General features: G+C 41.3%; 1 protein-coding gene across 2 annotated transcripts in view; it reads right to left on the bottom strand.

Annotated features, from left to right (window-relative positions):
• mark4a (MAP/microtubule affinity-regulating kinase 4a) overlaps positions 1-24748 on the bottom strand; it is a 33170-nt gene extending 8422 nt beyond the window's left edge. For both annotated transcript variants that reach the window (XM_063486205.1, XM_063486206.1), the window contains exons 1-15: positions 24096-24748; positions 21576-21773; positions 20135-20188; positions 16271-16319; positions 15957-16022; positions 9099-9169; positions 8949-9005; positions 8253-8489; positions 6340-6459; positions 6158-6257; positions 5945-6054; positions 5004-5190; positions 4528-4739; positions 3733-3836; positions 973-1257 (exon numbers count right to left, since the gene is read on the bottom strand). In XM_063486205.1, the coding sequence (XP_063342275.1) occupies positions 973-1257; positions 3733-3836; positions 4528-4739; positions 5004-5190; positions 5945-6054; positions 6158-6257; positions 6340-6459; positions 8253-8489; positions 8949-9005; positions 9099-9169; positions 15957-16022; positions 16271-16319; positions 20135-20188; positions 21576-21773; positions 24096-24149 (1904 nt within the window). In that variant the 5' untranslated portion in view covers positions 24150-24748. The remainder of the gene's footprint in view (positions 1-972; positions 1258-3732; positions 3837-4527; positions 4740-5003; positions 5191-5944; positions 6055-6157; positions 6258-6339; positions 6460-8252; positions 8490-8948; positions 9006-9098; positions 9170-15956; positions 16023-16270; positions 16320-20134; positions 20189-21575; positions 21774-24095) is intronic.
• Between the last annotated feature and the right edge of the window lie 468 nt (positions 24749-25216).

Genomic DNA, 25216 nt, shown 5'->3' with positions numbered 1-25216 from the left:
CTGAAGTTTACACAGCTACATTCTCGCCTGAAAATATCGTAAAAGTTTATTTTGTGACCCAGAAAGAGTAATATTAAAACTAAGTAGTATTGTTGGAAACTGGAATTGGCTGGGCCGCGCTATGAGTTCTGGGATATGGTGGGCCACGAAGGATACACCCGGCCCATCCTTCAACTCTGGGGAAAAGGAGCACGCATTTGGAGGAGTCTACGAATTTGGACAGCCTTCGTCGCGTTGCTGTGACGTAATCGGCCTACAAATGCGGCCTCAGGAAGATGCAGCCTATGAATATGGACACCCCTATTATCTTCTTAATAAGTAGTAACTGCTAACGTCGTAGCAAGTGGTTTCCACAAATATATGATGCAGGGAGAAGCTGTGAGTCTGCTTCTGTTAAAAGTAAAAAAAAAAAACACAGCTCCAGCTTTCTTAAAAAGACTACAGCTTTTGTAGAGTATAGCTTATGTCAGTGGTTAAGGATACAGCTAACAGAACTACACTCACATACTACAAGCTTCTGTGTTCAAAGCCTAACCAATGAAAATTTCAAGTCACTCAGGAAACGAACAGCTGGTTGATTTTACTTGAGTTTGTAACACTTAAAAAACTTGAAGGCGTTTGGAGGTGAACTGGAGCACAGCTTTTATAATGTGCTTCTAGTCTTTATGCTAAGGTAAGCTAATGTCTCATAGCTCATTTATATTTAAGGAATACATATACCATGCTATTAAATGTTCTCATCTCGAGCCATTACTTTAAACAATATCATTCTATTGCTTATTTATTATCCTATCACTTGCAGAAGAGGCGGCTTGTACAAAGAGCAGTTTTCCCAGGCTGTCAATACTTTCCTGGTTAAATCAAATAAGTTTTGATTTCATCACCTAATGAAGACCTACAAAGCTACAGAAACTGTCATGTTTCTTGTATTCAGCAGTACTACTTTACAGATCACACGTAGTGCAAGTCTACCTGCGAGTGAGTTTCGAGGTCAACTTGGTGAAGAGGTTGGAGGTGGCCCTCGTGCGGGCATGGGTCAATGGGCTTGCGTCGTGGTGCGACAGAGTGGGTGAAGTGGGCGGGGCAGAGTAGACCGGGGGACCACGATCCCTCAGCTGTCCCCCGTGAAAGGTGCTGCGGATTGTGGAGCCTCGAGTCAGGCGGCATCGGTCTGAGGAGGAAGATGAGCCTGTAGCTCCGGCTGCAGAAATGCTGAGCGTGGAGGGAGACGCTGCCGGCATGCGGTGGCCCAGGGAACTGGAGCGAGGAAGAAAAATAAACAGGATTTAGTCTTTAGTCTTATTGACTTATAATTTTTGATAATCCGGTCTTTGAGTCTGACGTCATTAGCCGTTTCCGGGTCCAAACTCCGCCTCTAGTCCCAAAATCAAACAAACACTGACAAACTGTCTAAATTCATCTTTAATAAAATGATCAGTGTGGCTTCTTTACAAGGTGTAACAATTAAGTTTAACATCCAGGCATCCATGAAAGCAGGATTTATGGAGTTTAACGGCATTGGGAGTTAGCTCGCTAGTTTCCATCTAAAGATGACATAACATGTTCTGACTGAGGGATTTCTGAAAAAATTAAAGGGTACACAATTAAAAGGTACAGCAGTGACGTTTGCAGGGTTACTGAGGGGGGACTAACTGGTATATAATGATGTGCTACGTAGTGGCTAGCTACACGGCTATGGTTAGCATAACATAAACACATTAACACAGTGAAGCTGGAGGATGAACGCTAATTTTTTTCCTCAGGAGGATGCATAAAAGTTAACGTGAGGGTTCCCGATGGTTAGGGACAAATGCAATCGCATGGCAGGATGCTGTAAACGGACCAAACTTCAGTCAGAAGAAGAACTGAGATAATCCATCCACAATACAAGGTTAGTCATTAATATACTGCTGCATGGGTCAACGCGTTAACGAGCTAACTACGCTAACACGTTGACGCCGTGCAGCTACACGCACGGGGCGATCCGCGGTAACTCGCTTACGGATATTTGCCGTGTTAATGCGGTTATGGCGTTAACATCATTTTAAAGAGATGACGCTGACAGCACTAATTGTAAGGTTTTAAAAACTGAGCTTTAAAACATGCTGTCGATGAATAGTGGTAAAAAAAAAATCAGTTAATTTTGCAAATTGGCCACATTATCAACAAGACAACCACGTCATGGTTAAAAGGATGTCGTATTCATTTCAGAACGTACCAATATGTTGGCATCTTCAACTCCATCTCCACCATCTCCAAACCATACATCACAGCAGGTCATTACCATCTTCTAAACCTTTTCACTCTTGCTGCTGTCCCACCACACACCTCACTGTCCTCATACATGTCCTGCACCACCCACATATTTTTCTGCCACTCCTGAGTTCCTCATGCTGTACCACAGTTCCTCTCTTGGCACCCTATCACATGCTTTCTCTAGATCCACAAAGACACATTGAAGCTCATTCTGACCTTCTCTATACTATATCCCAAACCAAACATCCCATCTGTAGTGCTCACTGTTCGTCACCTGTCTTCTTAACCTAGCTTCAACAACCATAGTTTCATGGTCGACCTTTTCCCTCTACAGTTATTACATGACCCTTGTTCTAAAAAAAGCATACCAGCACACACTTCATTCCTTGAGGATCCTTTCACTCAGACTGTGTTAAACAATCTGGTCAAAAACTCGAGAGCCCTCTCTGCTAGACGTTTTCATATCTCTGCAGGTATGTTGGTTAGACCGATCCCCTTTTCATTTTTCATCCCCTTCAAGCTGCCCTCCTTGCTAACCCCCTTCAGTTCTTATTTCACTAATTTTCCTCCATCTGTGCTCCTCTCTCTCTCATTTTCTACATACATCAGCTCCTCAATATACTCTTTCCATCTTCTCAACACACTCTCGTCACTTGTTAGCCCATTTCCATCTCTATCCTTAATTATCCCATCCTTAATTCCAGCTCTGTCTCACTGCATAGCCAATTGATACAAGTCTTTTTCTCCTTCCTTAGTGTCCAGCCTCGCATGCAGCTAACTATAAGCCTCATCCTTTGCCACCTCTCTCTTTGCCATACGCCTTGCCTCTCAGTGCTCCTGTCTACTTTCTTCTTCTTCCTGACTACCTACTTTTTCTTTGCTAACCTCTTCTTTTAAATATTGTCCTGTACTTCATCCTGAACCATCTCAGTCCTTCTTGAACTCTGCGAAATGCTCTTCCTTCATCAACTTCCACCACTTAATCCTTGCCTCTGCCTTTATGCACTTCCTCTCCTTGGCCAAAGCGATCCTATAGACCTCCATCCTGACACAGATACAGTATCAGCCAGCTCTCTCCCTTTACATTTACAGCCCTCTCACCTCCACATTCCTGCCTTCTTTTTTCCTATTGCTGCCTACCAACATGCCTTCCACCTCTCCTCTTCCTTTGTCTTTGGTCAACAGCACCACATTGACTGATAGCCTACTGATTTGGTATGGTAATCTCTTGCTTTAGGATCTGCATATTTGATTCAGCTGAGATTTTATGCTGGATGCCCTCCCTGACATAACCCTCACCCTCACCAGGACACTGACTTGTGGTGCCCTGTGACTCAGTTCGTAAATATTATCAGAACAAAGGACTAAAAACCCCAATCCAATCCACCTTCCTTTGAAGGTTAATGATACCAAATATCTGCTACCTGCTTAAAGTCTCTGTGAATCTGTACGACTACTGACGACACAAAGTGGTACCTGTTGTCTTTGCCGTTCTGCAGAAGAGAGTGTCTATCAGTTCCTGAACGGTCGGTGCACACATATGTATTCCGGCGTGTCATGGCGCTTCCGGGGATGTTATTCTATCCGAGGAGAAGAGTAATTTCAGAACACATATTAGCTTAGAGAGTTGTTGAGGAAATTAAACTGTGATTCATACAGTGAAGCTGTACTGTAATGCAAATCCATAATCTGTACTGAACTTTGACATTTTACAAAGATATCTGTTGGAGCTACATTGGAAGCAGACAGGACTACGGCTGAGTGAATATAAAACACCTAAAATGCATTTTTTAAATGTTACAATATTTATTACAATGTTACAATATTTATTACAATTTACAGACCTCGAACAAACCATTTTAACCTTTTAACAACATGAAAACAAGATTTGTATCTAAAAATCTACCTTAAAAAAAGGTAGACAAAAAATATATAAATAGTTTTAGGGAAACAAAAGCCATAGCTTCGTGATTATGTAAATAATTCTTTTATGCCTTTCCTTATTTTCCATTATATATACAAAGGTGGAGCTGTTCTTGCTCTTGGCTCTGTACGATGTCCTTCTGACTATACACAGCATAAGGTTTGTGTTTTTTTAACTTGTCTAAGAAGCTATACAACCTTAATGACTACTTATGTGAGTGCTAACAGTAGTAAAACTATACTTGCTGAGGAGTAGTGAAGACCAATTTTCCGATTCTTGCAGTAAAACCTATGCTCTTGGTTCGATGCCCAGCTTTCTGCTTCTTGAAGAGTAAATGTGTCACTTACCGTGGTGGCAGTCATGTCTTTGCGACGGTCTGGGATTTCAGACTTGTTGGGGTTGTTGGCACTGCTAACCATTGGACTAGAGGGAGGCAGGCTGCGGCTCCCCATCACACTGCAGCTAGCCTTGCGCGGAGGCATCCTTCCCTCCCGCAGTTCCCGGTCGCCCGTGCTGGTTGGGCTTCGCTTGGGGTGCATGACGGGCATGGAGGGCCCGCCTTTGTTGTGGAGGACAGCAGAGCACAGACACATAGGAATTCATATAAGGAATATTCTGTAGATGACTGGGTGAAAGCAGAGCTGTCACAACAGTGCTTCCAGACCTAAATAAGACCCTCATTTGAATAACTGCCAATTTACTAGAAAACCTTCCTTGTCATATCAGCCGAGATCCAATGACAGGTTGTGGTCACTGGACAAGGAGGAAGTTCGTGGTTCCAGATTTCATCATAGCTCAGAAAGAGTTTAGAAAAGAGACTCACAGAAGTCACTGTGTCGTCGCTGCCTGTGGTAGGTGGAGGCACTACGCTGAGTCTTGCTATGTGACGAAGAGGTGGAGGAAGAGGAGGAGCCAGTGGCTGAGGAGTGCTTGTTGGTCCCGTTGGTGATAGGGCTGGGTCGTACCCTCGCCAGGGACAGGCTACTAGCAGTGCGGGCGTCACTGCCGTCCTATAATGTCCCAGTGATATTGGACAGAATGATATTAGAAAGTGTGACAGTGCAGAGCGTTTGAAGAGATAAGAAGGAGATAGCATGGTATGTAGTGATTTCAGAAACAAAGATTGAGTCAGAATTTGGAATAAGGGCTCTGAGAAGAGATATGAAAAAAGAGATTTTTGAAAACACACAACAAACAATTAAATAATATTAATTTTGTTCCATTGGACCCATTGATCCTAGCCAGATACAGTCTGCATCGATATGCACTGCAACATTGACTGAGCTAAGGAGAATTTGTGGCTATCTGGCTTTATGTTGTTTATCTACAAGCCTGGTAAAGGCATCATACTATTCTAAACTAGGCAAACTTAAACACTGATGCAAACTCTGGTTTATGGTCACACATTTTAAAGAGTTTTGGATATTAGAAAGAAAAGTTAAACGATTCCAATTCCTGCTGATCCAGCGCTAACATCTGCACCACCGTACTGGCTGGAAAGGCGGTGCAGTGGTTAGCACTGTTTCCTCACAGTCCAAAGGTTCTTGGTCCAGTGTCTTGCATCCAGTATGCATGTTCTCTGTGTGCATTTAAACCAGAAACTTCATCCTCAAGTCCAAAGGTAAACTGTTGATGCTAAACTGGTTATGTGTGAAGATGGAAGGTAGATAAAGCATTGAAGTGCTGTGTGGAAAAGGTTAATGTGCCTTATAGTCAAATATGCATAAATAAATAATACAGGTAAGATACATCTACAGAACTCACATCGCCTTTGCGGCCAAGCAGTAGGTAGGTAGCGGTGACCTCGTTATATTTTTGATTAAGCAGAGAGTCCTTGATTTCCTCTGGAGTGAAGCCCATCCCGACCATAACCTCTGAACCAAACAAATAAACAAAGATGAAGGTAAGAAAACACCGATGACCTTGTATCCTAATTACATAGACCTCAGTGGACAGGCTGACAGCCCACTGACTCACCGATGCGAGCTGGATCACTGTAGTCCTCAACAGGTTCTATATGAGGCTTCAGTTCATCCCCCTCGTACCCTGCATTTATCCACTTGTCCTTCATGACTTGCTGTAGAAACGAAAACACAGAAGAGCTTCACATTAGCGGGAATTTCACAAAACGTCTGCTCTGTTAATTGTGCGACGCTCACCTCAAGTGTGCAGCGTTTGGCGGGATTGAGCACCAGGAATCGGCGAAGGATGCCTTCACAGTCTGTGGACATATAGAAGGGCACGCGGTACTTTCCCCTCAGCACGCGCTCCCTCAGCTCCTGTTGGCCACATCAAATACATGGTTTTCCATATTTCCTTCAGCATAATACGAGAAGAACAAGACCAGGTCATTCATGTTCATTACCAATAGTGACATATGTGACAAATTAAATATACATTGGTCTCTACCAATCCTTTAGTGGAGCTCTGGGAGGAGGGAGGCATTCATTGCCAACTATTAAATTTGAGATAAAAGTTCTATTTTTCATTTTTTATTCAGCATGGCCCACTACACGGAGTAATGATATTACAAACAGAGAGAAGACTGATGATGATGCCATCTGAATGGAGTCCTTCCATGCTGCCGAAAGTCTAGCTACATTTGCCACATCCTTTCCTCTGACAGCTGTTTACTTTGATTCTCCAGGCATTATGGTATGTCAAAAAAGATGTTGCTGAAACAGTAATGGCTGTGAACGGCTAAAATCTGCAAACATACACTAAATGAAACAGTAGATAAAATTACATAAATGAGAAGAATTTTGAAAACAGCAGTCTTGAACTCAGCAACTCTGTGCTATTGTTCAAACTCTTTTTAATTTTAGCAGTATGTACGTATTTCTGGACATATTAAATAACTAGCCCACTTCCTGAGAAATGCATCACCAACAAGAAGCACTCTGAGAGCCCAAACCTCTGCCAAGGCAGCTCTCTCTCTGGGCAGTATTTTAATGAAATGGAAATAGAAATGGAATTGGTGAGGTCAGAGGTCAAATGTGACATCATATTTGGATGCAAACTACAAGGCCTGTTGAAATCATATGTGACATCTCCAGAACATATTGTCAGCATAAGCAAATACACACATTTGTTTTAACATTTATGATTCTTTTATTTTTATCACTTAGAGAAATTAGAAAACGTCTGAAATGCAAAACGCAAGAAAGATAATCATGTGCTTGTTGTTGCTTCAATGTGGAAACTGCACAGAGAGTACACTGCTCCACTTGCTGCCAGATGGACAGACCAGATATCTACAACAGTTGTCAGCATTTTACAGCATTCAACAGTTTTTAGAGGCCTCAGTAGCTGAATGGCAACATTTATATTTGTCTATTAGCTGATTAAATATGGCCTGAATACACCACCATTTTAAATCCTATCAGTTCAGTAGTGTGAGGGCTTCCTAATCAATCCTAACTTTTGTAATTAAATGCATTTTGACTGTTTTGGCATTTATAATGTCTGATATGTATGTGCCACCCACACTGTCTACATTTTAATAAACATGCACCAATCAGCCACAACACAGCTGAGTGGTGTGCCTTGTGCTGCCAAAACCGGGGATGGATACAGGACCTCTGCGGGAGTCCTTTGGTGTCTGGTACTGGAATGCTACTTGGGCATCCTTTGTGGATCCTCCAAACAAGGATCTGTGGTTCAGGATTATTTGGTGCATTCAGAGGATGCTTGGTTAAATTTGAATCAGAGGATATTGCATGTTCAGTCAGCAGCTAATTGTCCTGTTTTTGAGCAATGTCTGAGGTATGGGAGGTGGTATGGGTCTTGAAATGACGGAGGGCTGTTTGGTCTGCAAATAACCCACTTCCTACCCATTTAGGTGGGTGGTACTTGTCAAAGTTACTTTCACATGAATGCTGTGATGCAAGATTTCCCAGCCCAACATTGCATTGTAACTAGACGATCAAAGTTATTGAATAAATCAGTGATTTTAATGTTGTGGCGCACTAATGCATGAAAACCTATCGCTGCTACAATAAACCACCGAGGAAAACTCAAGTATCCCCAGGCAGACAAACAGACGGATAGTTTCCTCCAGCCTTCCACTTGCCTTCAGATTCTGCCCATCAAAGGGCAGCGAGCCGCTGACCAGCGTGTAGAGGATGACTCCCAGACTCCAGACGTCTACCTCGGGCCCGTCATACTTCTTTCCTTGGAAAAGCTCAGGCGCAGCATAGGGCGGTGAGCCACAGAACGTGTCCAGCTTGTTGCCCAGGGTGAACTCATTGCTGAAGCCGAAGTCGGCAATCTTGATGTTGGCATCGGCATCCAGCAGAAGGTTCTCTGCCTGACTCACACATCCATTCATGCAGAGGAGGAAGCAGAGACGGACAGCAGGATGGAAAGGACAAGGAAGAACAGGAAAGATGGATGGGCGAGAAAAGAGAGTACAATGAGAATAAAGTTGTACTGAATACAAAGAGTGCAAAGGGGACAGACGAGGAGAGGGAAGTTGTACTTGTGTGTTATCCACTAATGCACAAGTTCAACTGGACATGACTTATAGTGTATATATGTCACTGTGCCCACTGTGCATTTGCACATTCTACCCTCCCATACTAAAAAAACCCACCCTCTTCACTCATCAGTGTGATTAAAAACCCTTTACAGAGACATAGATTAAGACTAGTCAGAGATTACAACTTTGAGTTCAGGGTAATCTGTCAGTGAAATAAATTTTCTAGTCCTAGACTAGCCTTAATCCCCCTCTGAAAGTTGCCCCAGACATTCCTCTGAGCTTCCTCACCTTCAAATCTCTATGGACAATGTTCTTCGTGTGGCAGTAGTGGACAGCAGAAACAATCTGTGGACATAGAAAGACGCACACCCTTGAAGTACCGACAAGAAAATGCAACAACTGGTGTAACGTTGACACCGAGAGGTAACGTATTCATACTTGTCGAAATTTGGCTCTTGCTTCAACTTCCTTCATTCTCCCATGAGACACGAGGTAGTCAAAAACTTCACCTGTGAGGAGCATATCAGCACATCAGTCAGGTAACAAAGCCAGAAGCTTTATGCTGTTAGCTAAGTAAACACTGCTGATGTACACAGTCAATTTTAATCACATCGTCAGCTTTTAATATTTAATAAGATGCAAGCACTGTAAGTTAATTTTAATATCCACATATCATGTAATTGCGTGAAAACATATAATAAACAAATAATACATGCAGACTAAAGGAACAGTTTGATATTTTAGGAAATGAACTTTCTTGCCAAGAGAACCACTGAGGCATAACAGAAGAGGGCTCTGTCCAAAGGTGGTGAAAATCCATGTGAGAATAGTTTTAAGGTTTATCTTGTTTGATAAGACCAGACTACAACTTTGGAAAGACTAGATAATACTTTCTTCTGTATGCTGAGGCGTTGTGATGCTACAGTGCTAATAGGCCTGGTATGCACATTAGCTTAAAGTGGCTAAAATTAGCAAATCCTCCTAAAAAAATGGCTGTCTGTAACAATGATTGGATATTTCTCAAAGATATTTTAAAATATAAAATGCATATACATGTCTTGTTTCATGGTCAAACTGACACAAATTCACTGAAATGTATTTAATATTTCTGTTAGGCGTTCCCAGTTTATGTGACCTGTATCCACATGGCTGCCATCTATGGCAGCCTCCAGCCATAACAACTACTAACAACACGAAGGAACATCCATAACTACTGAAGCCATACAGGTCTGGTTATGTGGGCCATAAAAACTTGATAAAAGTCTTTTCTGCACCCTATTTCAATATCACAATTATCTCACTTCACATTTTTAGAGACAGAATACCTCCTGACACCTTCTAACATATAATGAAATAACATAATTAACTGCTTAATCCCAAAAACAATCAAAACATTCAGTTTTAATACTTTCTTTTGTGTGTGACCACATCTATGAAAGCAGAAGGTTTGGCCGCACTTTTTACGTGATATAAAAATGTCACATCGTGATATCATTGCTATAGTTAACACCATGTGTATATATTCAGTAGCGTGCATGATAACAAGGTAAATCTGGGAATATTTTTTTAATGCCTAAAAAAAGAAGCTACTTCAACAAATCTGAAAGAAAGCACAGTACTTGGCAAAATATCCAAGAAAACTGTCCCTGCAGTGGAAAAAAACAAACATATTTTACCACTTGAGGCAAAAACACACCATAAAGTACAACCAGGCTATGAAGGAGGAAATACTAGCAGCTGGTGATGTGTCACCCAAAGTAAACATATGACTCCACTGAGCGTCCCTGGAGCACTCTCTAGGTGCGCCCCATATGACAGGAAGAGCAAACAGTGGATGGAAATTACTGATGCGGTGAGATAGAGGAAAAACAGGGCTTTATGCAAATGGTTAAAAAGTTTGACCGAGGATACAACATCAGCTGGCAGAAAATACTTTTCAGTTCTATTAGTTGACAAAATTAAGCAACTCCTGAGGTAGTTATAGGGTTTACTTGTTAAGTGTTAAGCAGTTATTTTATCATTTTTTACACATTTTACTAAGGAAAAATCATTTGACGGAACTGAACGTGCTTTATTGATACACAGAATTCAATGAAGCTATTTGCCGATTAGACTCTGATGAAATCCCAGCGGTGACAGGGATTAGGGCCCCGTTCCCTGGAGTCTAGACGCTGGTGGTGGAAATGAAGATGGAGGCTTTGATAGAGTCTGAGTAACGTGGGAGATGCGGAGATGGCAAGAAAGGTGAATTGCATGAAGGCCTCTGCGAGGGAGAACGACAGTGATCGGTGAGATTTAAAGTAAGCAGAGCGGAGGCTGATTGGGCTGAAGAAGGCAGGCAGAAAGATGATTGGACTGGACCACAGCTGCTGCAATGAGCTTGAAAGCGTGGGAAAGTGGAAGTGATGTAATGCTTAGATTAGCCACCAAACACCTGGGAAGCAGACAGATGTGTGACTACAGAGCTTCCTTACTGAACTTACCCATAAGCTTCATTTCTATTGGAAACACCACTTTTGCACTTACATTTGACTTATGCTGTGTCACAGGCAATAATACTGTGTGACTACTATTATGTTGCTCCTGCTGCAGTATTTCAGTAGATTTACACTTAAAATGAGTAATTATGTAATCAATGTCAGTAGGGAAAGGATGGAAAATGGATTGCTAGATGATGGCATCAAGAAAATGTTCACTGTTTTCTTTCAATATTGTAAAAAAATATGATCATATATTTTATTGACATACTGTGATATCATTTTGAATTTATATCATCTACCCCTTTTCCCAGGAGTGCATGCCCCAGCAAATTCACCACCAGTGTTAGGCAGTACAAGGCTGAGAGAAATGTGAAAAACAAGACCAACAGATTCTACAGGACTCAGATAGCATTTTAAATGTTAACGTTCAGTCCCAAAAAGAACGAACGTATGGCTTGTTTGGAAGGGTTGGCAAGAGAAAGCCTCTTTATTATAAAAAGACCATAAGACTTCTGGAACAATGTCCTTTGTACAGATGAGACCAAAGTGAAGATGTTTGGCCTATCGCTACATTTGGAGAAAACCAAACAGCATATCAGCAAAAACACATTGCATCAGCTGTTAAGCCTGATGGTGGAGAGTTGATGATCTGTGCTTGTTCTGCAGCCACAGGACCTGAACAACTTGCAGCCACCAAGTCAACCACGAAATCCTCTGAATGCCAAAATTTTAGAGTCAAAGGTCAGTTTGTCTGACAGTTAACGTTAAAAGTGAGTCATGCAACAGCATAATGATCTCAAGTAGAAAATCTACAAAAGATTCAAAATGTTGCAATGGCTCAAAGTTCAGATCACAACCTGACTGAAATGCCCGAAAAAAATCCATGAACCGAATCAATATTTTTAAGAAGCGTGCACCAAAAATCCTCCACAAACATGTAAGAGATTGATAAAGTCCTGCAGACAATGATTCATGAGAATTATTGCTGCAAAAATTGATTCTACAAGCTACTGAATTATGGGGTTTACTTCGTTTTTCACAGGACTCCACATCTGCTTTCCTATATCTGCTTGGAAAACTAGCTGTAAATCTGTAAATCTTTACCCAGAATATGCATCATAAAAATACTGAAAAACATAACCCAAGTCTGACCACTAATATTTCTCTACAGTAGCTTAGCTGTTGTTTTAATGCTATCGTGTTTGTGCACTATTATGTACTCTTAAACATGCTGCAGGAAAAAGACAGAAAGCATATTATGGCCTTCACAGGCATTTTACACCACTACGACTCCCTAATACTTGTTTTTTACCCCCTGACTTAAAGGCTTGTAAAAAAAACCCACATTTGAATCAATGCCTCTGACATTCGCCAAGGTCACAGTAAGAAAATGATATGGTCTCAGACACAACACAGAAAAATGGGATTGGTGACAAGAAACTGACACAAATAGAAACCAATGGATGCAAACAGGAAAAGGATAGTGTACAGATACGTGTGCTGGCGGGTATTAATGTGTTTAAAGTTGTTTAAAAGCAACATTATTACTGCACTGAGGCTGCTCACTTATTTATGTTGAGGTCCCATATGCTATTAACTTTAAATACAGAGCAGCTATTAGCGCATAGCCCACAGTCATCTTTTTAAAGAGTCTGTCTATCACATATAGCCATAAAAAGGTTTAGGCACACTATATTCCAATATGTCATAGTGCCTGAACATGACATATGCATTTCTGGACAGCTATCACTTGAGTTCAATCGCCCACCAAAATTATTATATTTCACAATTTTAGATTAAAAGATGTGATACTGTAGTTTTGGTTATTTAGATGTTATTTAGGCTTCTTTAAATTAGCTTTGCTACAGAAGGAACGTTTCCTTTAATTTCCTTTCAGTTCAAGATCGACAACACTGCCATTTGTACTATACGTATAAGGTTACAGCCTTATAGAATAGGCTGCTTTGTTCTGCTAAGGTAAGCTAACTGACAACTGGGTCTCATATGATACTGTGGAGATGAGAGTGGAACAGACTTTCTCACCCTCAGAATAATATCTGTTTAAAATTTTTTGAGGGTGTTAATGCAATAGCATTGAGGCACATTATTTATTACTCATCAGATGTATTATTCTTATTGGGTGTGCTAGTGCATCAGCATGAAGGCACACTATTATTTGTCAGATTTACTGTTGAGTATGCCAATGCAAGAACACTGAAACACTGAGGCACATTAGATATTAATAAGTCAGACTTATTTTTATTATTCTCCTTCTTCAGCCTAAATTTTTTTATGCACGTCTCTATATCAGGATGGGAATGTAATGACAAATTTTTGCAAATTTGATAATAATAATTATTATCATTATAATGGGAGAGGATACTGAAAACGCAGAAACCCAGGCCCAGTAGTTTAAGTTTATAAACAATTTTGATTTTTTTTCTGGTGTTTTCCTGCCACAGTGTGATGATGTCATCCACTGTAAATAAATAATCAGAAAAAAATGCTTTCTTTCTTTCTTGCAAATACTTTTTATTATACTTATATAAAATATATTTTAACATGAAGGTGTTTTTGTCCTCTTTCATCTAGTGTTTTTCTCATTATGGTTGGACTTCTCTGGTTCAGCCTCCTGCAACTGCCTCGCTCATTAAGAGCGATTCGATTAATAGCAAATTCTAGCTGAAAAATCGGAAGTGCAGGGTGTCTTTAATCATAACTAAATATAAGCAAACATGCACTTTCATTGAATTTCTGCATGTAGCAACATTTTTCTAGTCAGGAATTTTTTTTTCTTTTAATATGACACCAATGCAGAGAGTGTCTACCAGGCACTGGAAATACCCCAGGAGCTATTGATTATTTTGTACATATTTTTACATATGTAGTGTACATAAATTCTCTGAATGATGAGAGACAACGTCAAAGCGATTTTTCAAATAGTGAAGAACAAATCCTGCCGAAGTGAATGAGTGTTTGGAAGGACTTAAACCCCTTAGACACTATGTTTCTATAATGGATCAATTAACTGAGTCTGACAGATCTCAGTCTTGCTATTGATATTTCTCAATGACCAACTTCAACTACATCCCTACAACATTTTATCAAAAATACAACATAACATTGCCAAAACACAAGGTTATGATTTACTCTTTCTATTGTGAAAATGTAATATCGGCATTCATGTTTGTAAAATTGGTTGTGCGCAAGCAAGAAAACAACAACTGTGTGGATGTAGCAAGCCACATAATATTAAAGCAAACCAGGAAGCTATTGTTTTCAGGCTCATAAGGCATGAAAGCAGTTCTCACAGATGGAAAAAGTATAAATATTCCTCAATTAAGTAGAAGTACAAATACTTGTAAAGTTAAAGTAGTAATTGAACTTAAAAAGTGAAAAAGTAAAAGCTCTGAAATGTACTTGAAGTATAAAAGAAAAAAAAGGGCCTAGTTGACCTCCACAATAATTTGCTTTTGTGAGCTTCAGTACTGTGGACAGTATTTTACTCTGCTCTGATCAGCTGACCTATGACACTAATGTAGGGTGACCAACCGTCCTCTTTTCCCCAGACATGTCCACTTTTCCTGTTCTGTCCGGGGCGTCCGGGGGGATTTTCGAGATGGATGAAAATGTCCGGGTTTTCCTATAGGCCTACAGAGGACCCATATGTGCAACGTCATCCCCGAACTGCTGTGTTGTAAGTGGTTGTTCCGCGCTCACAGACGGGACAGAGTGCGGAGCGGCGCGCTGAAAAGATGCCAAAGCGCAAGTGCATCTTTTCAGACAAACTGCAAAAGAAATTTCCCTCGTACCATCCCGGTCGGAATAAATGGGAAGCGTAGTGCACTGTGTGCAGAGCTGGCACATAACGTTTGTGTGTCTAACAAAGGTGCCGGAGATCTTGTTGCTTACACAGAAAAACATAAAAAGGACATAAGTTATTGATATTACATGAGCTATCAAGGATGATTTCGGTCAATGAATCTAATCAACATTCTCATCTTAAATTGAATTTGATGTCTGATACCTGCGATATAACCTAATATTGACCATGAACACTAGCCGCTCCAATCCAATATGGTACATTACTATAAACCTCACCACAGTTAGCAGCTAGCTTCAAGTTTCCAGTCTATAAAATGTCACTGAGCACTCCTTATCTTTAAAAATATTCTCTCTTCTTCCTCTCCTGCCCTGTCATTGTTACACATTTTTCTGTCTCTGCATAAAGTTGTCTCACATTATGTCTTTCCTGGGAAATACAGCCTCTGTACCGTTAGCTAACAGACACCCTGTGTGACTAGCCAAACAGGAGCTAGCTTAACTTTGTGTAAATACTAGAAAGGGGAAAGAGCCACTCTGGCTCTGTAGAACATACCAGCCATTGATTATATTTTTGAGAAAAATCCCTTTTTTGTGCATATATTAGATAAATGAAGTCAAATAAGAAGGAAAACCAGGGTGTTCTTTCAATTCCATCTGCTAAATTAGGCTAACTGGCTGCTTCCACTTATTTATATATTTTCTCTATTTACATGAGAGTAGAAATCACTCTTATTAAGCTAATATTAAACTGAACCCTTTTTTAACCTGTTCTGTGGATATGGATGAAAAAAGAAATCAGTGTTTTTAAGAAATTGTACCACTTTTATTCTGTTTTATTGCACATCCTAAAGAAAGACCGCATCTGTAAAATCAGCCACATACTGCTCTCACAAACAGTTTTCATTTTGGAGCTTAGATGCCAAATCTGCAACCCTATACATCATTTGGGGTCCATCATAGCTTTCCTGGACATGATGGTTGATGTACCTACCTCCACTGGCATATTCCATGACTAGGTAAAGGGTCTTATCCGTCTCAATCACCTCGAAAAGCTGCACTGTAGCCCGAAACAGAACCAGATCAAAATCAAAACACAAAACAAAAGCTGTTAATGTTATAAAAATGTACAGGTATCTGTCTGGCTCTCTTAATATGTAGGAAAGTCATTAGTGCAATGGGAGATATTGATACATGTGAGATGTCACTCTGCACTTCAGTCAGTGACTGCTTAAGAGCTCAAACCTTTTTACTACTGCCTGCGCACACACCTTGTGACAAAGTACAGTAATGTGTACATTAACTTACCTATGTTTGGGTGATTTAAGCCTTTCATTATCCGTACCTCCCGAAAAAGCTGGAAGAAGAAACAAAATTTACATTTCATGATAAATAAAACCTCAGTGGAATTAGGTGCTCAGGAGAACTGGTTTCAACTATGGAACCAGTCTCTATACAGTGGTGGAGAGGGCATTTCTGCATTCACTTTGTAGAGATCCATGTCAGTTAAACTAGAGTTTCCCTGAAGTTTTATGATCCCAGAGAACCATGAAAATGTCAAGCAATTATAAGTAGGTTGAGCTTCTCATTTGAAGCATGTTGCTGTTAATTCCCACATGTGACATTGAATGCTAAAATAGTTGAAATGTCAGTAGAAACTAAGCATAGTTAAACACTTCATGTAAACTATTTTCTCCATTTTATTTAATTCACTTTTAAATTAAAATAATAAATCTGTCACTTTCTAATTGCACAATTTAGAACTTTTCACAGATAAATTCCATTTATCTCACATTTGTCCATTGCATGTTGCTCGTTGTACATACATATACATATCATGCTCATTTCCAGCCATACACTTTATTCTTGGACATCTCTAAAGTAGCTCGTCATGATTCACATTAACAAATATTATTTTTTTATCTAATACTGTATGTTATGAAGGTGAGGCTCTCCCTAAAGTGTGCAATATTAGCTGCATACACCTTAATGACCCCTACCTAAAACCACGATTTCGTTTCACATGCAGATTTAGTAAGTCTGTCGAAGGGCAGCATCCAGTGCTTGCGAGCACTTGCCTTGACAATTCGCCAGTTTAAAGGTTCCAGAAAATTTAAAGTAACACCATTTCTCGTTCTTTATCAACAAGTCGAACTGTTATATGAGAGCAGGAGAGCCCGAGACAAACCTTTCTCAACAAACGGGGACCAATTGAAGCAACTACAAATGAGACAGCAAGATACTGTTGACCGACATATTACCTGGTAGTAAATACATTATTGGGGTATCTAGGTAACCACAAACAGGCAGGAGTTAGCTTTAAAGCAACAGGTAATGAGTGTGAGCGTTAGAAATGTGTTTACTGAGATCTCAGCATCTATGCAACCAGAAAGCTTTTATAAAACAGAGGTGCTGCCCAGCTGGTCACTGGCATGAATAAATTGCCTCACTTTTCAAAATTGGAAATTACAGCCCTTTTGTACAGTACATGTACAGTCTGTGATGTAAATAACGATGTGCCCTATAATGCCCACAATGCTTTTATAACAAAGAATTTATAACATATCTTGTAATGCATCCCTTCTGACCTGAACAGAGTATACATATAGTCATTCGTCTTTATAGTACAGTAATGTGCAATTCATTTTACCACAAAAAACCAAAGAGGAGCAGACAAATGTATAATAATCCTCATAATAAAATGATTTTCATTTTAAGAGCAAGCAAAGCCCACACAGCAGTGTGATGAATTTGGAGCCAAATTCAGACCAACATCTACTCTGAGCCCTCCTCCTGTCTGTGATACTGTGGGGCACATATTTGTACACTTCAGTCAGGGGCTTTAAAATGTATGCCAGCTCTCCCAGTTCCATGAACATACAGTAACAGTACCACTGTCATAACAAAAGGCAGTTGGTGGCAACTCTCTTCCATGATGTCAACTACAAAAAAAAAGGAAGAAGAAAAAAACGATGGTGCGATAAGCAATTCTATTCTTTTTTTCCTCACTCCCCTTTCCCACGTCTCCCTCCATCCCCTCCTCCTCCTCCTCCATTCAATTCCTTCAGCAGTGCCCCAATATCACTGTTGCCATAGCAACCTAGGTATTAAGACCAAGCTCCTTCCCAACTTCTCCAGCTGTGCTAGAGGGAATCTTGGGATGCGTAGCGCTTAAGTGTCTTATCATCCAGGCCATCCCATTAATTCCTTGCTCATCACAACGAGGCTGAGAAGAGTCAGATCCATCAAAACAATAAACAATCCCCCAACACTGCAAAGAAACAGCAGGTCTATGTCAGGATGCATGTGAACAGTGGTTATAAGCTTCCTGGCCGTAGCTAAGACAGAGCAGAAGCGCGCTGAAATAGAAATTTCTGCTTGGATGCGATGTGTTTTTAACACACACTTCATTTCAGACAGGACTGTCGTATAAAGAGAAGACAATTACTTCGATCTGCAGCAATTTATATTTGGCGGCAAGGCTCTGTTCTGTGGCCTCTCCACCAATTCTATGCACATGTATGGAAGGCAGGGAGAGCAATAAGACCCCATCGCATTATAAAGTAGACGATGGATGGCACTGATGAAGTCAGAAATAGCCAGAACAAGAGGAACTGGAATGGTGGTGAGCTGCAAAGTGGCACACACCTGTAGCAAGTGCGGACAGGTTGAAGCAGTTCGAATATCACACTCTAAACGAGATTGACCAGTTACATATATACAAAGGTGTCAACTGATGTGGGATGTCACTGTTAGCTTTTGTATTCTGCCTGAATTAACATGCTTAAGTTCGGACTTTGTTATCTTTCAACTAATCTCTACAAAACCATCCACATTGTGTTAATATTGCCTCTTTTGTGTGTTTATATCTAAGGACTTTCACTAGCCCACAGGTATGTGAAAAACTTTAACCAGTGGCCAGGTGTTGAGTTTTCTCCCTAATTGGTGGAAATTCCTTCACCTCTCTCGTCTCCCACAAGAGCCAATCCAATCCAAAAAAAGGTGCACCCAGGAAGATGGCATGACGTGGAAGTTAGGATTACAGCTCCTGAACCGGATGCCATGAAATAAGCACCAGAAATATGATTTTAAGAATGAGGATTGCAGGAAGTCAGTGATCAAAATCTTCCAGGACATTTTTGCAATGGTGTTACCCTCCACATTAGTGTAAACAAGGGGTCCTATCCTATAGAATTAGTGTCTTGTTGACTGCATCAAGCCAGACATGCAGATGTCTTCAGTCAAATGAAATCACACACATACTACACACAAATAAAACTGGATTATTTTGTCCCTGATTTGATTTTGTCTGGTCTGTTCACTTCTTGTGCACAGGCAGAGGAGCTTGTGCATGTTGTGATGTTGAGACTTTGGCCCTTATGTGGATATTATAGGAAGCAGCACATGTCACATGCATTTTCTGAGCTTCTATATACCTTTTATTTTTCTACATCACACAGCTACATGAGGCACACATTTTGAGACACAACAGCTTTTAATTAATAAAATAATGAAATCTTCAATCCATGTCTCCAGCTCCAAGTGTCTATAAACCCAGCTCTTGCTCCATCTATACCAGACATCCATGTATAACAAGCCATACAAGTATCTACAGTTCAGACTCACATCTCAACATTCTGCCCAGCAGGAACAAGAAACCAGACTGTGCCATGCACCCGACAGACACCAAGGACAGCTGATTTTGTACCAGTCCACCTCTGAACTGCTACAAAATCTTCTGTTTTCTTTGTTATGCATAGAAACAAGCTTTTCATGGCAATTTAAGAAGGTATAGGTTGCGTGACCGTGGTTTATGAAATAACTCAGTCCCTCTCAGGCCGGTGATTAGCCCAGAGAGAGACAAGAGTTGATCTCTGGAGCAGAGGTCTCCTCTCACTCCCATCCAGTCCCTAGCACCTGTCAAACAGCATCACATCCCATGAGCCCTCTCTCTATCAGATGCTGTCTCATTCCTGTCCCTTGTGAGAGGGTGGAAGCAGCTGAGGACAAACCTGACCAGCCTCTAAACCCCCAACAGAATCCACCTTACTTAATGCTTTGTTTCTGCTTATGAAGACAAATAACATCAAACCAGTGTGCGTTTCCATTTTGTACCTGAGCACATAACACATATATTCCCTCGTCTCATTAGTATCAAAAGGAAAAACTCACCTTTTGTAGGCTGGTTGGGTTCAACTGAGTTTTGTCAATGATTTTTATTGCAACCTGGAAAAGACATCAAGGAATTTTTGATGAGTGAAAAAAAGATAGCACCACTCTTATATGATGCTGTGAAGCCTTTCCTACTGATATAACTGACTCATATCTAAGAATTCTTTTCTCAGCACTCAGAAATGCAGAAAAATCTCATTTTGAGAGGCATATTTAAATCGTCTTCTACAGCAAGTAAACATGGACTGAGGCCACTCGGAACATTTACTTCCACAAGCTGTTGTCACGCGAATTTGAGCGGATTTAATCCCTACTGACTAGAACTGGTTCTGCTAAACCAGGCGCTGCTAAGTAGATGATGAAAGTTCTTTCCGAGCTTTGTTAAATACATAATTAATCATAAAGTGTCATAAAGAAAACATGTACTACAAATTATAAAAACATGTATTGAAAGTTATTAATCTCTGGCTCTCTTCCACAGCATGTCTTTATCCTGTCTTCCTTCTCTCACCCCAAAGGGTCACAGCAGATGGCCCCGCCCCTCCCTGAGCCTGGTTCTGCCGGAGGTTTCTTCCTGTTAAAAGGGAGTTTTTCCTTCCCACTGACGCCAAAGTGCTTGCTCATAGGGGGTCATATGATTGTTGGGTTTTCTCTGTATGTATTATTTTAGGGTCTACATTACAATATAAAGCGCCTTGAGGCGACTGTTGTTGCTGTATAAATAAAATGGAACTGAATTGAAAAACTTGTTAACTCTTATCTTATTAGACATAATGCATAAGACATAATATTTAGTTGTGTGTTTAGATTAGGTTGTTTTTACCCACAGTTTGAAATAATTTCACTTCATAGTTTCCCAGTTTCCCTTAAAAGGACCTAGTATGTGTTTCCTTATTTCCTGTCATACATGTAGTATTGCAGTGCTGCATGCTCATGTTAAACATGGCTATAGTTTAATATAATGAGTCCACTGTATCCACAACTAACGCCTTGTGAGCACATTAGCCCCTCCTCTCTGTTTGTGAGTGGCAGCCGATGAGAAGAAAGGTGGCTTAAACTGAAGGACTTCGCTGAGGTACATGCAGTATATAAGGACTATTTTGAACTTTGAGTCATCCAAAGAAATTCTACTTGAGTCCAAGAATAAAATATGGAGCTTGAAGCTCAGCATTAAAGATACAGAAGATAATCTGTTTGTGTTAAAATAGCTGGCTCAAAGAAACGTACACAAATAAATTTTAGAGAAGGACTAATTAGGAGGAAAGGAAAATGTACTTTTTAGAAAATATAATTAAAAGGAGGGCTCTCGTGAAGACATACTACTGGATTCTTAAGATAATATTAAGGACACCAGCACATCGGCCAAGTGTTACCTTTCATTTTTCACAGTTATATCCATCACTCACTCCCACCTATGATGTCTGTTTCTCTTGTAACTCACCTCCCTGCCCGTCAAAATGTGGCGGGCTAGCTTGACCTTGGCAAAGTTTCCTTTGCCAATGGTCTTGAGCAGGCGGTAGTTGCCTATGTGCGGCTGTTCGTCAGAGCAAGAGGCAATGGAGTTCCTGCACCGGGCACCCAGAGAGCGGCTGGACTGGCTGGTGGCCTTATCTGAGCGGCTGGCCCCCAGTGACACATGCTGGAGGAAAATGAAGGGGAAGAGGTTAGGTCACTGTGCCAACAGCAATATCACACAGAGCAGCAGCAGCAGGCTGGAAAAGGACTTTAAGGATGATCTACAACCTCAAACGACTGATGGGCCTCCAGAAGTAAAATAGCATGCATTAGTTAGTGCCTGCAGCCTCTTCAAGCTACTCATAAACTCTGTCTCCAAACAATAAGACACCTCTATCTTTTAGTAGCTAAAGTGTTTGTCACATTGATCGCTGCACAGTGTAACACATACTGTGTAAGTGTCAAAAAACACATTGGTAACAACACTTACAATAAGCAACCCAGCTTTGTATATCAAATACTGCTAAGCTCATAATGACAAGTTGGTGCCATATCCCATAATCATTCCAACAGATGTTTGACCCATAATGACAAAGAACAACAACCTGGAGCTGATCTGCATGTGACTACATGTCCCTCGTTCCTGGGCTAACAGCTGTATTCCAACACAACATAATGTTTCCATTTTGGGCTCAGCATCATCTTCTTCAGAGGTCTGCTACTTCACTGCTGAGAGATGTCTTCATCCATTTTGACAGGGGATACAGGTAACGCTGTTGCTAGAATATGTGGTGGCCCTGAAGCTTTCACAACCCTGTAAACAGTTTATCCTGGACCCCAACACTTTAGAGCATTGCTGTGCAGTTCTGATAGTCTCAAGCTTGAGTCACAGATCATTTTCAAGGGGAAAACGACAACATGCAATCACACAAGCGAAGCCTGATGCAGCACAGCATGAAACAGCTACTTGTCATGTGACAAACAAAGGGAAGATATTAAAGAGGGAAACATAAGGATAGGTGGTAGTGAGTGGGGCAATAAAGAGGTATCACCTTTCACTGTTTGTAAGAGGAAGAAGTAAAAAAAAACAACAACACAAAAACAAAAAAATAGGGAGCAGATGCCGACACAGTGGTCCCTGGCCAGCCCTGGGCCCTGAGGCATCACACTTCCATTCCCCCCCAGCATGTCATCTTGCTCTTAGTTTCACACGCAAACACAACCACTCATAGCCTTAACCCCCACCTTCCGTTATTCCTTCTCTTGCTTCCAGTCATGTTCCTATGCCCCACCTTGGTGCCAATCGGGATCCAAACTCCACAATCAAACATCTCCAACCAATACCACGGGCAGCACACACATGCATGCGTGGCGAGCAAGCGAGTGCATTAATCCCCCTGCACTGTTCGTTGCACATCAAGCCAAGCCTCACCTGTGACTGCCAATATGGCAAGACACCGTTTCATCCGCTCCATCCACTCATCTGTCATCATCGTATAATCGAGATTCAACAGCAACAGCTCCAGATCACTTCTAATAGAGGAATCTCCATTCACAATCAATCATACACCTCGTAAAGTCACACACTCCTGCACATTCACTTCCACACACACACATCCACACATCTATTGGCTTAACCATCCTTCTGTGCTGAAAGCTCTGCTAACAAACAGATGGGGTTGGGGTGGGGGGAGGGGGTGCAAAAGTGTTGAGGGCAATGAAATGACATAATGCAACATAAATCAGTCATGCGCCCATTTAGATATTAGATGGATAGATTCCACATATGCAGAACCTGTTCGGTGTCAGCTTGCTTCTTTTCTGCAGGCCGTTTCTGTTTTCCACAGCATACAATGTATGGCGCTGTCTGACACCCACTGGCTCTGGGGTTGATCGCTTTGTAGGCTGCGCAGCAATGGACTGCACATCATTTTACGCAGTAATCCCCTGGCTTCAGCCGAACAGTCCAGATATTCTCTCTACGTTTATTTTGGCCTCTTGTGCTGCTCTCGTCCCACCCATCCAATTTCTAGGGAACACACACACACACACACACACACACACACACAACAGCAGCAGCAGCAGCAGCAAGGAGTATAATGTGACATCACTATCTCTCCAAGCCTTATAATAAGAGGTGACGGCTGGTTTTCAGGCTTTCTGCGCATATCCGCTGAGCGTTATCGTATGCGGATGGACTCATTCCGGGCTGTTTGCCTGCCATCAGCTCTTTCCCTGCACAGACACCCAAGGTTAGCCTTTTTTTTCAAAGAGCCTGCTCTGTTTAAATATCCGTCCAATATCAGGGCAGCAGAGCCTCAAACGGGAAAAACATCACCATCTATGACCCCCTCTCCTCAACCATCCGCACAATGAATAAAACCACAGACTGCCCAAAGCCACACATATGCAGATATCTTTTTTTCTTCTTTTTCTTTTTTAAGGGATGCACGATCTATCGTCTGCAGGCACACAAACACAGGCTGCAGACTGGAATTGCACTTACATGGTCTCCACTACTCCTGTCGTTTCCAGACGGTAATGCAGATCGAGAAGACATGTTGTTTTCTTTCTCCTTTTTTTTCCCTGAGTAAGAATCACGGTGTGCGCGCGCGGATGAGATTTACAGGCTCCACAGACGGAATAACATCCGCAGATATGACCCACCGTCCCAAATCAATCTGCCTCTTCTCCAACCGGCCGAGCCACGGTCGAGAGGAGACCTCTGCCTATCATGGCAGCAATGGGTATGTGGAAGGGGGGTGTCCTCAAACAAGCTGCATGTTCCACCATGCACTGTCAAGAAAGGGAAAAAATGAGCGGTGCAGCAGATGCCGTGTAACGCAAATCCCGAGCACTGAAGAAGTGCTAAAATGCGGTGATGTTTGGACGGAACCCAGCGTCTCTGTGGCGACTCTCCACCCCCTGCCTCATCCTCATTTCGCCATACAAAACAAACACAGCTCCCTCTGGATGTGTGTCATCTCCCTCTGTCATAATACCGACCAACAGAGCCTGTCCTTAACCCCACAACGCCAATGCAAGCCGCAGCACGAAAACGCGGCTTTACGGTGCAGCGGAGGGAAAAGGCCGAAATGTTCAGAAATCGGTATTCCCGGTCGGTGAGATGCGCACCACCGTAAAGTCAGGAAGAAGACACAGGGACGAGACTTCCGGTCGGTTTGGGGGACTGACAATATGAAAGTTATGTTTGATGTTCGAGACAAAACGACTCAAATATCTATTATCTGATCTATCAGGTGATCACTTTCACCCTTTGTGTATGAGGGTAAGAACCAGGGCCTCTCCCTCCGGGGGCTTTAAACTGAATGCACACTAAACCTATATTGTGGTCAGTTGTTACGCTCCATTAAATACCTTTGTGTTGTGTCTTTATGTAAAGGAACACACAAAATAGTCATCAACATAAGGAACATATGCTATAATGCAGTAATGCTCTCATATTGTGTATCGTTTCCAAACAATTATCTCCTTCTAATGTTAATGATGATGAGATTAAAATAATAATGATGATGATAAAAGAGGCTACTGGGGTCAGGCGGAGGCCGATGATTCCCTAAAACATATTGTTACATATTTGTATTTTTCTTTTTGCTGGCTTCTGGC

The sequence above is a fragment of the Pelmatolapia mariae genome, linkage group LG10_11 (genome assembly GCF_036321145.2).
Source record: "Pelmatolapia mariae isolate MD_Pm_ZW linkage group LG10_11, Pm_UMD_F_2, whole genome shotgun sequence".
NCBI classification, from domain to species: Eukaryota; Metazoa; Chordata; class Actinopteri; order Cichliformes; family Cichlidae; genus Pelmatolapia; species Pelmatolapia mariae.
This window is presented reverse-complemented; position numbering and strand designations above follow the sequence as displayed.